Raw genomic sequence first — 11,794 nt, 5'->3', positions numbered from 1 at the left:
TCGGTTGTAGCACTCTGTGCGCCTGCTCCTCCCTACTTGTTCTTGCTCTGCAGTCGCTCCGCAGTCGCCGCCGCCATGAGGGAGATCGTGCACCTGCAGGCTGGGCAGTGCGGCAACCAGATTGGCGCCAAGGTAGGCGGCTAGGGTTCTGCGGGGACGGCCGCCTGCGGTACGGTCAGCCGGGGAAGATGGCGGAAGCGGCGGCACCCTCACTGCCTCCTGGTTACCGGCGTACTCCGGGCCGGGACGTGGAGCTGGTGGGTGGGGGCGGTGGGGGCGGACCGTGCGCGGCCCTAGGGACCCGTCGCCCTGGCACTTTGGAGACGGGGGTGGGGTGGAGCGGGGGGAAGGGCCTGCCGCACCCATCCGGGGCGGGGCTGCCTTGGAGCGCACCGGCCGCCGTGACTCAGCTAACGCCCGAGTCCCTTGCAGTTCTGGGAGGTGATCAGCGACGAGCATGGCATTGATCCCACCGGCACGTACCACGGAGATAGCGACCTCCAGCTGGAGCGTATCAACGTGTACTACAACGAGGCCACCGGTAAGACTTCTACCCGACCGTCCTCCCGATCACTCCTCCGGTTTGACCATGCTTGACGATCCCCTGTCCCACCAGGTGGCAAGTATGTGCCCCGCGCCGTGCTCGTGGACTTGGAGCCCGGCACCATGGACTCCGTGCGCTCCGGGCCCTTCGGGCAGATCTTCAGACCTGATAACTTCGTCTTCGGTGAGTGCGGTGGGGGGTATGGGCGGAGCTTGCTAACCCTGACGCTCAAAGGTCAAGGGGCTGACCTAAAAGTCTCTGCTGACTAGCTGCCCAGGTGTAACACTTTCCTGCTCTCTGAGTTACTCAATCCCTTGGTCGAAAGCAGCTTTGGGAGAAAGGTCTGTCTGCCAGTAGGCTAGTTGCTGGTAGAGTGTGGCAGGGGGCCCCCGTGCTGCCCTTGAATATTGGCAGAGCTGCCTGGGAGAGTGTTTACTGTCTTACCGTCCTACGTCTGGTTTTTTGCCCTCTTCTATTTATTTTTTTACGTTGTAGGTTGTTGTGGTGTCACTTATTTTAGAGGTGACAATCTCACACTGTTTGGCTTCTTGGGCACATACCTAGTTAGTGACCAGTTGTTTTCTTTTACAGGTCAGAGTGGGGCTGGGAACAACTGGGCCAAGGGGCACTACACAGAAGGCGCAGAGCTGGTTGACTCGGTGTTGGACGTTGTGAGGAAGGAAGCTGAGAGCTGTGATTGCCTGCAGGGCTTCCAGCTGACCCACTCCCTGGGCGGGGGGACTGGTTCTGGGATGGGTACCCTCCTTATCAGCAAGATCCGGGAGGAGTACCCGGACAGAATCATGAACACCTTCAGTGTGGTCCCTTCCCCCAAGGTGTCGGACACAGTGGTTGAGCCTTACAATGCCACCCTTTCAGTTCACCAGCTCGTTGAAAACACAGATGAGACCTATTGCATTGATAACGAAGCACTCTATGACATCTGTTTCAGAACCCTAAAGCTGACCACACCCACTTATGGTGACCTGAACCATCTAGTGTCCGCCACCATGAGTGGGGTAACCACTTGCCTGCGATTCCCTGGCCAGCTAAATGCTGACCTACGGAAGCTGGCTGTAAATATGGTGCCCTTCCCTCGCCTGCACTTCTTCATGCCTGGCTTTGCCCCCTTGACCAGCCGGGGCAGCCAGCAGTACCGGGCCCTGACCGTTCCTGAGCTCACTCAGCAGATGTTCGATGCCAAGAACATGATGGCTGCCTGTGATCCCCGCCATGGGCGCTACTTGACGGTGGCTGCCGTCTTCAGGGGCCGCATGTCTATGAAGGAGGTGGACGAACAGATGCTTAACGTCCAGAACAAGAACAGCAGCTACTTTGTTGAGTGGATCCCCAACAATGTGAAAACAGCTGTCTGTGACATTCCACCTCGGGGCCTAAAAATGTCCGCCACCTTCATCGGCAACAGCACCGCCATCCAGGAGCTGTTCAAGCGCATCTCGGAGCAGTTCACAGCCATGTTCCGGCGCAAGGCCTTCCTGCACTGGTACACAGGCGAGGGCATGGATGAGATGGAGTTCACCGAGGCTGAGAGCAACATGAACGACCTGGTATCTGAGTACCAGCAGTACCAGGACGCCACGGCTGAGGAGGAGGGCGAGTTCGAGGAGGAGGCTGAGGAGGAGGTGGCCTAGAGCTGTCGGAAGCAGCCACAGCATGGGAGCAGTGTGAACTCTTTATTCATTCACATCTGTCTGCTAGCCATGTCCACTGTGCATTTGCTGTCCTGTCCTGACATCACTTGTACAGATACCACCATTAAAGCAATTCATAGTGTGTGGCTTCGCCTCTCCAGTTCCTTCTGATAGGCTTTTCGGGTGCTGTTACCAAAAGTCAGTGCATAGTTGTCCTGCATGGCTGCAAGGGGAAAAGTCCAGCGCAGTGGAGAGAGGTCAGTACAGGCTCTGAACAGTGGCTTCTCTACATCTTGTGGTTACCGTCGGGGGAACCTTATTGGCCTTGGGGGTTTGAACGGGAAGGGCCGGTGGGCTCTAGACTGACTGGGTAGTTAATCCAAGACAAAACTGGGACTCTGGTCAGTAGGCCAACAGCTGATTATCAGCAAATGTGGCAGGTAACACAGGACCCCCCAGCCCATCTGACCCTGTAATAGGTTCGGTGTGTAGTATGATCCTGTCCTTCTGAAGTAGGTATTGGGTCTCTGGCTGGGAATGTACTCACATGGGATGAAGCCCATGTAGAAAGGTATCAGGCCTTGGTTTCGGTAGATGGTGGTGTTTGGCCAGTGGGTCCTGGGCAGCCTTTCACCCAGAGCACAGACTGGGTGTCTGAACGTAAACTGGAGGAAATGGAAATGTGCTGACAGGGCCTGTCTCCCACTTCTTGGACTCCTATCCATCTGACTGACCACCCAAACCCCCCTTACCAGGGTAGGGAGTCAGACCTTGTTAGGATGTGAACAGGCCCCAAGTCTCAACAAAGGGCCTTAAGGATGACCCCTGGGAATGGATGCTTACAGGTGGGAGTGGAAGCAGAACTAGCTGAGCCACCTCAGGCTAGGCCCATGTTTTCCTACCTGGTTCTTGTCAAACTCATCCATAGCTTGTGTGACTCCATCACGGTAATTCATCCCCATCACCCAGGCAAACCGGGGGACAAAGCCAGCATAGCCTGGAGATGGGTGGATGTCAGGGTTCTTCCCTGGCTGCCTTCCAGGCATAATCTACATTCTCCCAGGTGTGTCAGACTGAACATTAGCTGTTGCGCCCTTCCATCCATCCCTAAAGGTTGGTTGCTGACTCTTGGGGCCAAACTTAGCTCCACACAGGAGCAGCTAGGCTGGGTCAAGGTAAAAAGAATTAAGTGAGACCAAACCCTGTTTGGTAGGAAGGAGCCCAGGGGGCAAACCCTGTTATTCTAACCTTCTCCTCTGGACCCCTTGGAAGCTCACAGGGAAGAGCTCAGGCACCCAGCACATACCTGAGATGGCCTTGCGTTGGATTAAGTTGGGGTGATCTAGCTGGGGTAGTCGCTGGAACCTGCCCACATCTAGTGTCTCCTGTGGGGGATGTGGAGGCAGGTACTCATCCCTCCTGCAGTGGTAAAGCTGGAACAGGGAAGCACAAATTACACAGTTTGCCCCCAAGTGTGTGTTGGAGACAGAGGAGCCATGCCAGGGGGTCTCCACTTACCTGGTACCTCCCTGGGCTCTCCTGAATAGGTGCCGCGTTCTTCCAGGTCTCTTCCCCATATGCCAACAATAGACCTGGATGTCCCAGTTCTCTAGCTTCTGCCTTTCTGCCTGGAGGGAATGGTGGATAGGGAGGATAAGGCATGAAGTCTGCAGGCAGTGAAACTTGTCTGGATATGTTCTCTACCTGTGGTGGCCCCTGGGTGTCCACCTCCTGGCGTGGGGGCTGGCCCAGGATCTCAAAATTCTTGTAGGGTTTCAGACCTGTGCAAACAGGGCAGCTTTTGAGCCATGTAGGAAGGAGGGTGGAGCCCCAGTGGAGGCAGGGCTGGATGGGGCCCCACCCTGGACCTGAAGCTCACTGGTATAGTGGGGGATGTAAGACGTTGTCAGGTCCCTGCAGGGAATCCACGGTGGCTTAGGTTTACTGAAGTCCTCGATGAACTTGGGCTTGGACATAGGTGACAGAACAGAGCAGGGGCTCTTCTGTACGCTGGGATCCGTGAGCAACTGCGCTGTGGTGCGGCCATAGGTATTCCCCACCTGGTAGCGCAGTTGAGGATAGAAACCAGCATAGCTGTGGAGAGAAGCAGGGGAGGTGCCACTCCTGGTTTCCTGATCTCTGCTCACTTAGATGAAGGTAATGGGCAGTCAAGTCTGACTAGGCGCCAGGTCTGCACTTCCGTCACTATCATCAGATTGTTGTTCACAGTGAACCCGTACACCCAGCAAGTCTCTCATTCATGTGTATACGTGCTTTGCCTGCATGTATGTGTGTGGACCACATGTGTGTCTAGTTCCCGTGGAAGTCAGAGGGTGATGGATGTCCTGGAACTGGAGTTACGGGGTTGTTGTGAAGCTACCATGTGGATGCTGAGAACTGAACCTGAGTTCTCTGCAAGACCAGCACGTGCTCTTAACAGTAGAACCATCACTCCAGCCTGGCACCCAGCCATTCTCAACAATCTCCCTCACCCCATTGATGCTTCCAACAGTGATTAGTGTTGAAAGGCGGTATAGGTCCTTCAGTTTTTTTCCCTATTTTATGTTCCATGTTGCACTTGAGTCTGGGTAGGTATGCACACACACTTTCTTTGGAGGTTTTTATTATTTATTTTGCAGTGCTGGAGATCAGATCCAGGACTTCGCATATGCATGCCAGGCACTCTCCCTCAGGCAATACCTTGTCTGTTTTTGTTTTTAACTGGACTACTCTTACTCCATCTCTAAATCACCTCTTCCTATGGAAGTCCAGCATTTGCTCATCCAGTCGCTGCCAGATTGGCCCTGAAAGACAAACTGGCCACCTAGTATGGCGTTCAGGTTGAGGCCACAGGGAAAGGCAAGGCCTAGGCCTCCATCTGCAGCTCCACCTCAGAGTTTTCTTGTCCTAGAGCACCTCAGCCCTGGTGGTCTCAATTCCACTCGTTGGTAACCCTGGCTTTGGGTCTCTTCGGCATTGGTCCTCAGCCTCCTGGAGTCCAGGCTAAACCCCAGTCCTACTGCTCAGCCCTCTTCCCCAACCCCCGCCCCTCTCTGTAGAGCTCCCGGCTCTTACCCAGGGATGTAGTGGGGTTCTGGAGTGAAGAGGTTGTGTTTCTGAGTAGCTGTCATTTTGCTTTGACTCCACCCTTGCTGGTTCAGCCCTTTCTGTGTCCACCTCTTCCCTGAAAAGAGACCTGTTGCCTGGTAACCATTGTGAAGGGGCCAGCATTATGGACCCAGCCATCTGTTAACCCTGTGTGTGCTCCCAATCTCACAGCATCTCTGGTTCAAAGACCAGGTAGGAAGCAAGGCAGGGCGTTCTAGAAGGAAGCCCACTCACCCAGAGCTCAGGGGCTAGAATCGGAAGGGGGTGGACCACATTGGGGAAGGGGTGGGCCAAGACCCACTGATAGGCAGTCCTTGCTCCATGGTGGTGCTCTTTACCCTAGTCCTTCTCCACTGATGAATTCAGCACTGAGTCAGGCTTCCCAGGTGACAGCTGTGTGGACTCTCCAATAGGTTTATTCCCCTGTAGTAAGACATTAATTTCTATACTTAACAAATCCTTGTTCTGCTTTTTAATGTAGGAAGAACTTTTGGGGCTGGAGAGATGATGGCTCAGTAGTTTAGAGCACTGGCTGCTCTTTCAGAGGACCAGGTTCAATTCCCATGGCTACTCACACACACCTGTCTATAACTCCAGTTCCAGGGTTTCTGACACCCTCTCCTAGATATACATGCAGGCAAAACACCAATGAACATAAACAAAAAATTAAAAAAGAAAAGCTTTCTTTGATTCTTGTGAGATGGCTCAGAGGTAAAGAATGCTCGTCTTGCAGCTGGTAGTTGGAGTTTACCTAGGAACTCAGCAAGGGAGAGAACCTGCTCCCAAAAGTTGTCTTCTGACTTCCACTAATAATACACTTTAGCAAATAAAGCCCTATTTATTAACAAAAGCCCTTTTTTGCATATATGTGCAGCCCTGTTCAGATGTGTGCAGGTGCAAGGCCCAGGGTCATTTTCTAGCATCCTCTACCACTGCCGACCTTGTCTTCTAAGGCAGGTGCTCTCTGGGATCTGAGGCTGATGAAACTAGGCCGACTGGCCAGTGCTTCCCCAACACTTCCTTCACAAAGCGGTGTTTTAATCGTGTGTGTACACATGGGCTATGGCACTTCTGTGGAGGTCTGAGGACAATTTTGGGGAGTTATCTCTTCCATGTGGGTTCTGGGGCGTAAACTCAGATTGTCAGGCTTGGGTGGCAAGTGCCTTTATCCACTGAACCATCTTAATGGCCCAAGCATGCCACCAAGACAAACTCGTTATGTGTGAGCTGGTGATCCAAACCAAAGCCCAGAAAGCATGCATGGGGAACAGACTGAGCTACGTTCCCAGCTCGTAGAAAGAACTTTGTACCCATACAAGCGAATATAACATAGAGGGGGAAAATTAGCAGCCTCTACTCCATTTCAAAGCAGCATAAACAATGATAGAAGGAGACTAAACTTTGCAATAGCTGTTGAACAGATAAGTGCACAAAAAAAAAAAAAGCCTTGTGAAGGGCTAGAGAGATGGCTCAGAGGTTAAGACCACTCTCTCAAAAGACCCTAGTTTGATTTCCAGGACTCACAGCAGGCAGATCATGACTCTAGCTACAGGGGAATCCAACACCTCTGGCCTCTGTGGGCATATGCACTCAAGTGCATATACGTACACACATACACACACACAGACACACAGTTAAAAATACTAAAGATAGCTTGGGCAGTAGTGGCACATGCCTTCAATCCCAGCATTCAAGAGACAGAGGCAGACAGATTTCTGAATGTCAGGACAGTCAGGGCTACACAGAAAAGCCTTGTCTAAAAAAAAAAACAAAAACAAAAAACAAAAAAAAACAAAATAATCTGGGTGGTGATGGCGCATGCCTTGAATCCCAGCACTTGGGAGGCAGAAGCAGGCGGATCTCTGTGAGTTCAAGGCTAGCCTGGACTACAAAGTGAGTTTTGGGACAGCCAGGGCTGTTACACTGAAAAACCCTGTCTTGGAAAACCAAACCAAACCAAAACAAAAAACAAACCTCAATAAATTAAATTCAGGTAATTGCTTCACAGTGTCATTGAAAAAAAACTCTTAAAAAATCTTATGAAATAAAACATTAAAAATTCGCTCCCATATTAAAATGCAAATGTAAACACAAATGTCTGACAACAAAACAAACACATAGCCTCTAAACACAAAGGGGTACAGTTGTACGGAATCAAGTTAATGCTGACGTATGCTGGTAATGGCAGTTTCTAATGTGGGTCTCTGAGGTACACCTTCTGAAGCACAATTTGCTTTTACAGAGCACGTCTAAACAAGACACTGCTCCTCCCACCCTAATGAGTGCTCTGAAACTCATAGCCAAAGGTCCGTGGTGGTTGTGGCGGGGACTAGAGGTGTCTTAGCAGCTAAGAGCACTTGTTGATCTTGCAGAAGATCTGGGTTCAATTCCGAGCACCCACATGGTAGTTTCATAGCCAAATGTAACTCTACTTCTAGGCAAATCTGATGCCCTATACAGACCTCCACATCACCAGGCTTGCATGTGGCACACATACATACATACATACATGTAGGCAAAACATACATACATATGAAATCAAGAAAAGTTACATGTTTGACACCATCACAGCTACATCTGTTTGCTTGCTTGCTACATAGCCCAAGCTGGCCTTGAACTTGTAGCCACCACACTCTGCCACTGCAGCCTCCCAAGGGCTGGGTTTACAGGTGTAGGCCACCATGCCCAGCTCCACAGCAGTATGAGTGTGTATTCTAGAGGCCAGAGGCTGATGTTGGGATTCTTCCTCAACTGCTCCACGCCTTCATTTGTCTTTGTTTTGTTTTGTTTTGTTTCTGAGATATGGTTTGTCTCACAGAACTTGTGGTGCATCAGTTCAGCTCAACCGGCTGGACGATGGACTCCAGGTACCCTCCTCCTCTATCTCCCTGGTGCTGGGGTTGCAGAGGCACGCACCTGGATTTTCTGTGGACACTGGGCATGCAGCTTAGGGTCTTATGATGGCACAGCAGGTACTCTACTTAATGTGCCATCTGTATCCCCACAGCAGTAGGGAGGAACTGGAGTCACCTAAACGGCAACAAATGCTTCTTCAGGACCCTACACACCAGGTACCTTAACACCATCAACTGTGTTCTCAACGGACACTGCACAATGCAGGAGAAGGCTCCCTTTGTCCAAATGAAACTCATTTCCTCACGTCTCCATCTATCTATTCAGAATGCCAGTCAGGGCCAGTGCTAAAGGGAGCGTCCAGGAAGGGCCTCCAGAAAGGCCCGGTCCTGATAGAAGAGGGCTGGGGGAGGCCTTGTGGATAAGGTATTTATTGTCTGAGCCCTGCCTGGGAAGGGCTGGAACCAAGGTCAGGGCTGGGACAGTCAGACCAGTCAATGTCAGAGGCCACTCTGCAAGGGCCTTAGTGCCAAGATGGGTTCTTGCTCCTTCAGGCTCAGTAATCCTTTATATATATATCTTCTAGACACAACCCAGTTTGTCTAATACATTCTGGCCTCTGGCCGCCATACCTGCAGGCAGAGGCAGAAGACAAGCGCTTATAACTAGCCTTGACTGAACGGCCTGATCCTGAAGCCAGACCCCAGTTACTCTGCTTTGTTTCCCCGGGCCAGGATTTGCTCCAGGGGTAGCAGCTCTTCCTCTTCCTCCTGACTGTCTTTCTCCTATTAGCTGGTCCTCCCTCATACACCTGGCCATGCTGCAGGACTTGGCATGGTACTCACAGGCCCTGCCTCCTGGTCCCCTAGTGTGGGGCCCCAGACTCCCCAGAAGAACTGCTAGAGCAAACGAGCTCCCAGGAGAGGGAAAAAGGGCTGGGACAGGTTAGAGCCCGTCTGGACCAAAGCTGACCTGGGTGACGGTCTCAGCAGGTAGTGAGAGGGGCAGAGGATGGAGGCCCTGTAGGGGAGTCCCTCCTGATCTGGACAATGTTCCTCTCCTAGGGAGCTCCCAGCAACAGAGGGGAGGGGCATACCCAACAGTGAGGTCACAGAGCCCAGCAGTGCCCTCTAGCAAGAGAACCTCAAGACCCAGAATGAATTTTGACCAGAAGGCTGTGAAATTCCTGGCAAATTTTTACATCAATGGAGGCAAACACTGGACTCGGGGGCCTCTGAGTCAGCAACCTTTTCATCCCACGCAGTAATTTCAGAGGGTGGTGGACAAGCGGGACTCGGATGGAAAGGCCACTAAGACAGGTGGACAGTGGTTGTTGCTTCCTTGCAGGCCGGAGGCTGCTGTTCTATGGTGGGACCAGGAGCTTGAGGCAGCCTGGGATGAGATGTGGTCCCCAAAGACGAAGAGGGCCCCAAGTGGCTTCAGAATGGGTGCCCCCAAAGAGTCCCCAGGTTTCAGCACAGGGACCCTGAAGGAGCTGTGTGAGTGAGATTCTCGGCTACCTCACTCCCGTCCCAGGCCAGTATGGGGAGGGATAAGAGGAAAGCAACTTTTGGGGAAGAAATGGGTCTACTAGAGTTTGCTTTTCGTACCAGTGCTGGAACGACGCCCTCCGATCCTGACCGACCTGGATGTCCCTGGTCCCACCGCGTACGAGGTGCCCAGTGCGTCTCTGCGGGAGTCCTCTCCACATCCCCATTACAGCATGGGCCGCAAGTACCCTGGCCGAGGTGCATGTTCCCACAACCCTGCCTATATCTGGGGAATGGGGGCCTCCTGCCCCGAAGACCTCCCCACCAACTATCCACCCCACTGCAGAGGGTGGTGGCCGCAGGGCATGGCAGACCTTGTGGTTCCAAAGTGAAAGTCCCTTCATACAGAAGACCGACTTCAACCAAGAGCGAAAGGTAGACGCTGTGTGGGGCCAGGTAGAGGAAGGGTGGGAGAAGATAGTTAGAGGACGCCTTGTGGAAGATGGGGGTGTTGCAGGTGAGGAGGAGGCGAGGCGAGGAAAGGCGGGGTCGGGGGCTTGTGAGAAAGGCTTGAGGGAGGAGCTACGTGGGTGGGCCTGGTGATGGGCTGATCCTGGGGATCAAACATTAAAAACACAGGTCAGGCCTGGAGGATAGGGTAAAGCTGAGCAAGGAGGCTGCAGCCCCAGGTCGCTTTCTGACTCCTCACAGTGGCCATCACCCGCCGAGTACAGGCCTCTGAGCCAGCCTGCCTTCCCGGCCTTCAGCTTTGGACGCCGACGCCGCTCCTCTGTCAAGATACCAGAAAGTCATTCACGTCCAGGGATGCTTCGAGCCCGAGGTCCTTCTACCTATGTTCCACTCTCGACTGCCTCACAACCCTCTGGCGAGAAGCGACCCAGCCCTAACACCTATAACATCCTTCCTGGGTTCCGTATGCAGAGCACTCGTTCGCCTGCCTTCTCCATGAGTCGCTCTCCAGCGTTTGCCTCCTGGGCCAGCTCCTGTAAGGAGGCCTAGGAAAAGAGGCTTGGTCTGCCTGAGGGTGGAGTGGGGCTTGGGGCGCATGGGGGTGGTGCTGTGGTAAGGACTAGGGTCAGCTCACTTTCTCTGCAGCCCGAACCCCAGGTCCGGCTGCATACTACGTGGAAGACTGCTACAATTCCCGCTTCCCATCTCCGCCTGGAGTAGTCATCCAAGGAGTGCGCAGACCCAAGCGTCACGACACAGGCCCCTTCTGCACACTGTAGGCCCATCGGGTATAGATTGCAAAGCTGACCTTCCTTGAGGTTTTCCTAGGCTTCCTTTGGAATTCTGTCTGCAGCCTGTTCTTCTGATCTCTTCTGGCTTACACAGTGCAACAAGAAGAATCTTCCCAGAGCTCCCCCCCATACTGAGATGCAAATGATTCTTCTGAATTGTGATCTCTGGTGTGCCTGGTTGCCCATCCTTTTCCCAATGGGCTGTTTTGAATATGTGGCTTCCTGCATATTTCTGGCTTTCCTGGTATCTCTGGCTTTCTCTGCTCCTGCACGGTGCCCTTTCCTTCAGGATTGAAATGGCAGCCTGGGGACTAACCCTAAGTGTCCTGACCTAGGACAAGCTAGAAAAAGGATCCTGTGACAATGTGGGACAACCTGATCCGGATATGTCACTGAAGGTCTAGTGTCTTCCTGAGGGTCAGGCTGCTTGCCGAGCTGAGGAGCTAGTTGGTGGGTTAGGGTGGTAGGTCAGAACCTGGACCTTTGCCATCTTCACACAGGTGTAGCCTTGCCTAGCCCGCTAGGCAGAACCAAGGGAATCAGCTCACCAGACACTGGCCCTATTTCCCTGGACCTTGACATGAAGATTCAGCTGGTCTTTGTAACCTGTGCTCTGAGAATCTGAGCCCAGAACCTTCAGCCCTTGCCCTGCAGTGGCTGAGTGTTGGTTTCCTCAGCGCTGCTGAGCTGTTTTCCTAAGTGGAGGGAGCCGCACCCCCTCTCCCCCCGTAGGAGCCTCACCTTCCAGCTAGTGACAGCAGCAGTTTCTCCAGGGCCCTCTTCATACTTTCTCACACAGGCACAGACCTCGCTTAAAGACTGGGCTTTTTTTTTGGGGGGGGGGTTTGAGACAGGGTTTCTCTGTAGCTTTAGAGCCTGTCCTGA

The 11,794-nt window shown here is 52.9% G+C and overlaps 3 protein-coding genes across 3 annotated transcripts; 2 read left to right on the top strand and 1 right to left on the bottom strand.

Moving 5' to 3' along the window:
- On the top strand, positions 1 to 2,340 carry Tubb4b (tubulin beta 4B class IVb). Its single transcript, XM_038337134.2, has 4 exons — positions 1 to 132; positions 433 to 541; positions 617 to 727; positions 1,136 to 2,340. The coding sequence occupies exons 1-4, from the start codon at positions 76 to 78 to the stop codon at positions 2,194 to 2,196; spliced, it is 1,338 nt and encodes a 445-aa protein (XP_038193062.1). The 5' UTR covers positions 1 to 75; the 3' UTR covers positions 2,197 to 2,340.
- On the bottom strand, positions 2,331 to 5,327 carry Fam166a (family with sequence similarity 166 member A). The gene is made up of 7 exons (XM_038337135.1): positions 5,272 to 5,327; positions 4,076 to 4,290; positions 3,715 to 3,977; positions 3,503 to 3,629; positions 3,099 to 3,193; positions 2,744 to 2,861; positions 2,331 to 2,419 (listed from the first exon to the last, which is right to left on the bottom strand). The coding sequence occupies exons 1-7, from the start codon at positions 5,325 to 5,327 to the stop codon at positions 2,331 to 2,333; spliced, it is 963 nt and encodes a 320-aa protein (XP_038193063.1).
- A 3,986-nt stretch (positions 5,328 to 9,313) lies between these two features.
- Stpg3 (sperm-tail PG-rich repeat containing 3) lies at positions 9,314 to 10,897 on the top strand. The gene is made up of 6 exons (XM_038338223.1): positions 9,314 to 9,420; positions 9,505 to 9,656; positions 9,771 to 9,905; positions 9,994 to 10,082; positions 10,359 to 10,653; positions 10,764 to 10,897. The coding sequence occupies exons 1-6, from the start codon at positions 9,314 to 9,316 to the stop codon at positions 10,895 to 10,897; spliced, it is 912 nt and encodes a 303-aa protein (XP_038194151.1).
- Positions 10,898 to 11,794: the final 897 nt, after the last annotated feature.

Source organism: Arvicola amphibius, chromosome 7 (genome assembly GCF_903992535.2).
Source record: "Arvicola amphibius chromosome 7, mArvAmp1.2, whole genome shotgun sequence".
Classification (NCBI taxonomy): Eukaryota; Metazoa; Chordata; class Mammalia; order Rodentia; family Cricetidae; genus Arvicola; species Arvicola amphibius.
This window is presented reverse-complemented; position numbering and strand designations above follow the sequence as displayed.

What these genes read in the sequence shown, in the direction of transcription:
- Tubb4b (XM_038337134.2), top strand. Translation starts at nt 76, where the DNA reads ATGAGGGAGATCGTGCACCTGCAGGCTGGGCAGTGCGGCAACCAGATT. An exon ending in GTACTACAACGAGGCCACCG is followed by an intron (nt 542 to 616) that starts GTAAGACTTCTA and finishes CTGTCCCACCAG; the next exon opens with GTGGCAAGTATGTGCCCCGC. An exon ending in ACCTGATAACTTCGTCTTCG is followed by an intron (nt 728 to 1,135) that starts GTGAGTGCGGTG and finishes TTTCTTTTACAG; the next exon opens with GTCAGAGTGGGGCTGGGAAC.
- Fam166a (XM_038337135.1), bottom strand. Translation starts at nt 5,327, where the DNA reads ATGACAGCTACTCAGAAACACAACCTCTTCACTCCAGAACCCCACTAC. An exon ending in CCAACGCAAGGCCATCTCAG is followed by an intron (nt 3,194 to 3,502) that starts GTATGTGCTGGG and finishes ACCCATCTCCAG; the next exon opens with GCTATGCTGGCTTTGTCCCC. An exon ending in CTACATGGGCTTCATCCCAT is followed by an intron (nt 2,420 to 2,743) that starts GTGAGTACATTC and finishes TTCCCCTTGCAG; the next exon opens with CCATGCAGGACAACTATGCA.
- Stpg3 (XM_038338223.1), top strand. Translation starts at nt 9,314, where the DNA reads ATGAATTTTGACCAGAAGGCTGTGAAATTCCTGGCAAATTTTTACATC. An exon ending in AGGGACCCTGAAGGAGCTGT is followed by an intron (nt 9,657 to 9,770) that starts GTGAGTGAGATT and finishes TTTTCGTACCAG; the next exon opens with TGCTGGAACGACGCCCTCCG. An exon ending in CCGCAAGTACCCTGGCCGAG is followed by an intron (nt 9,906 to 9,993) that starts GTGCATGTTCCC and finishes ACCCCACTGCAG; the next exon opens with AGGGTGGTGGCCGCAGGGCA.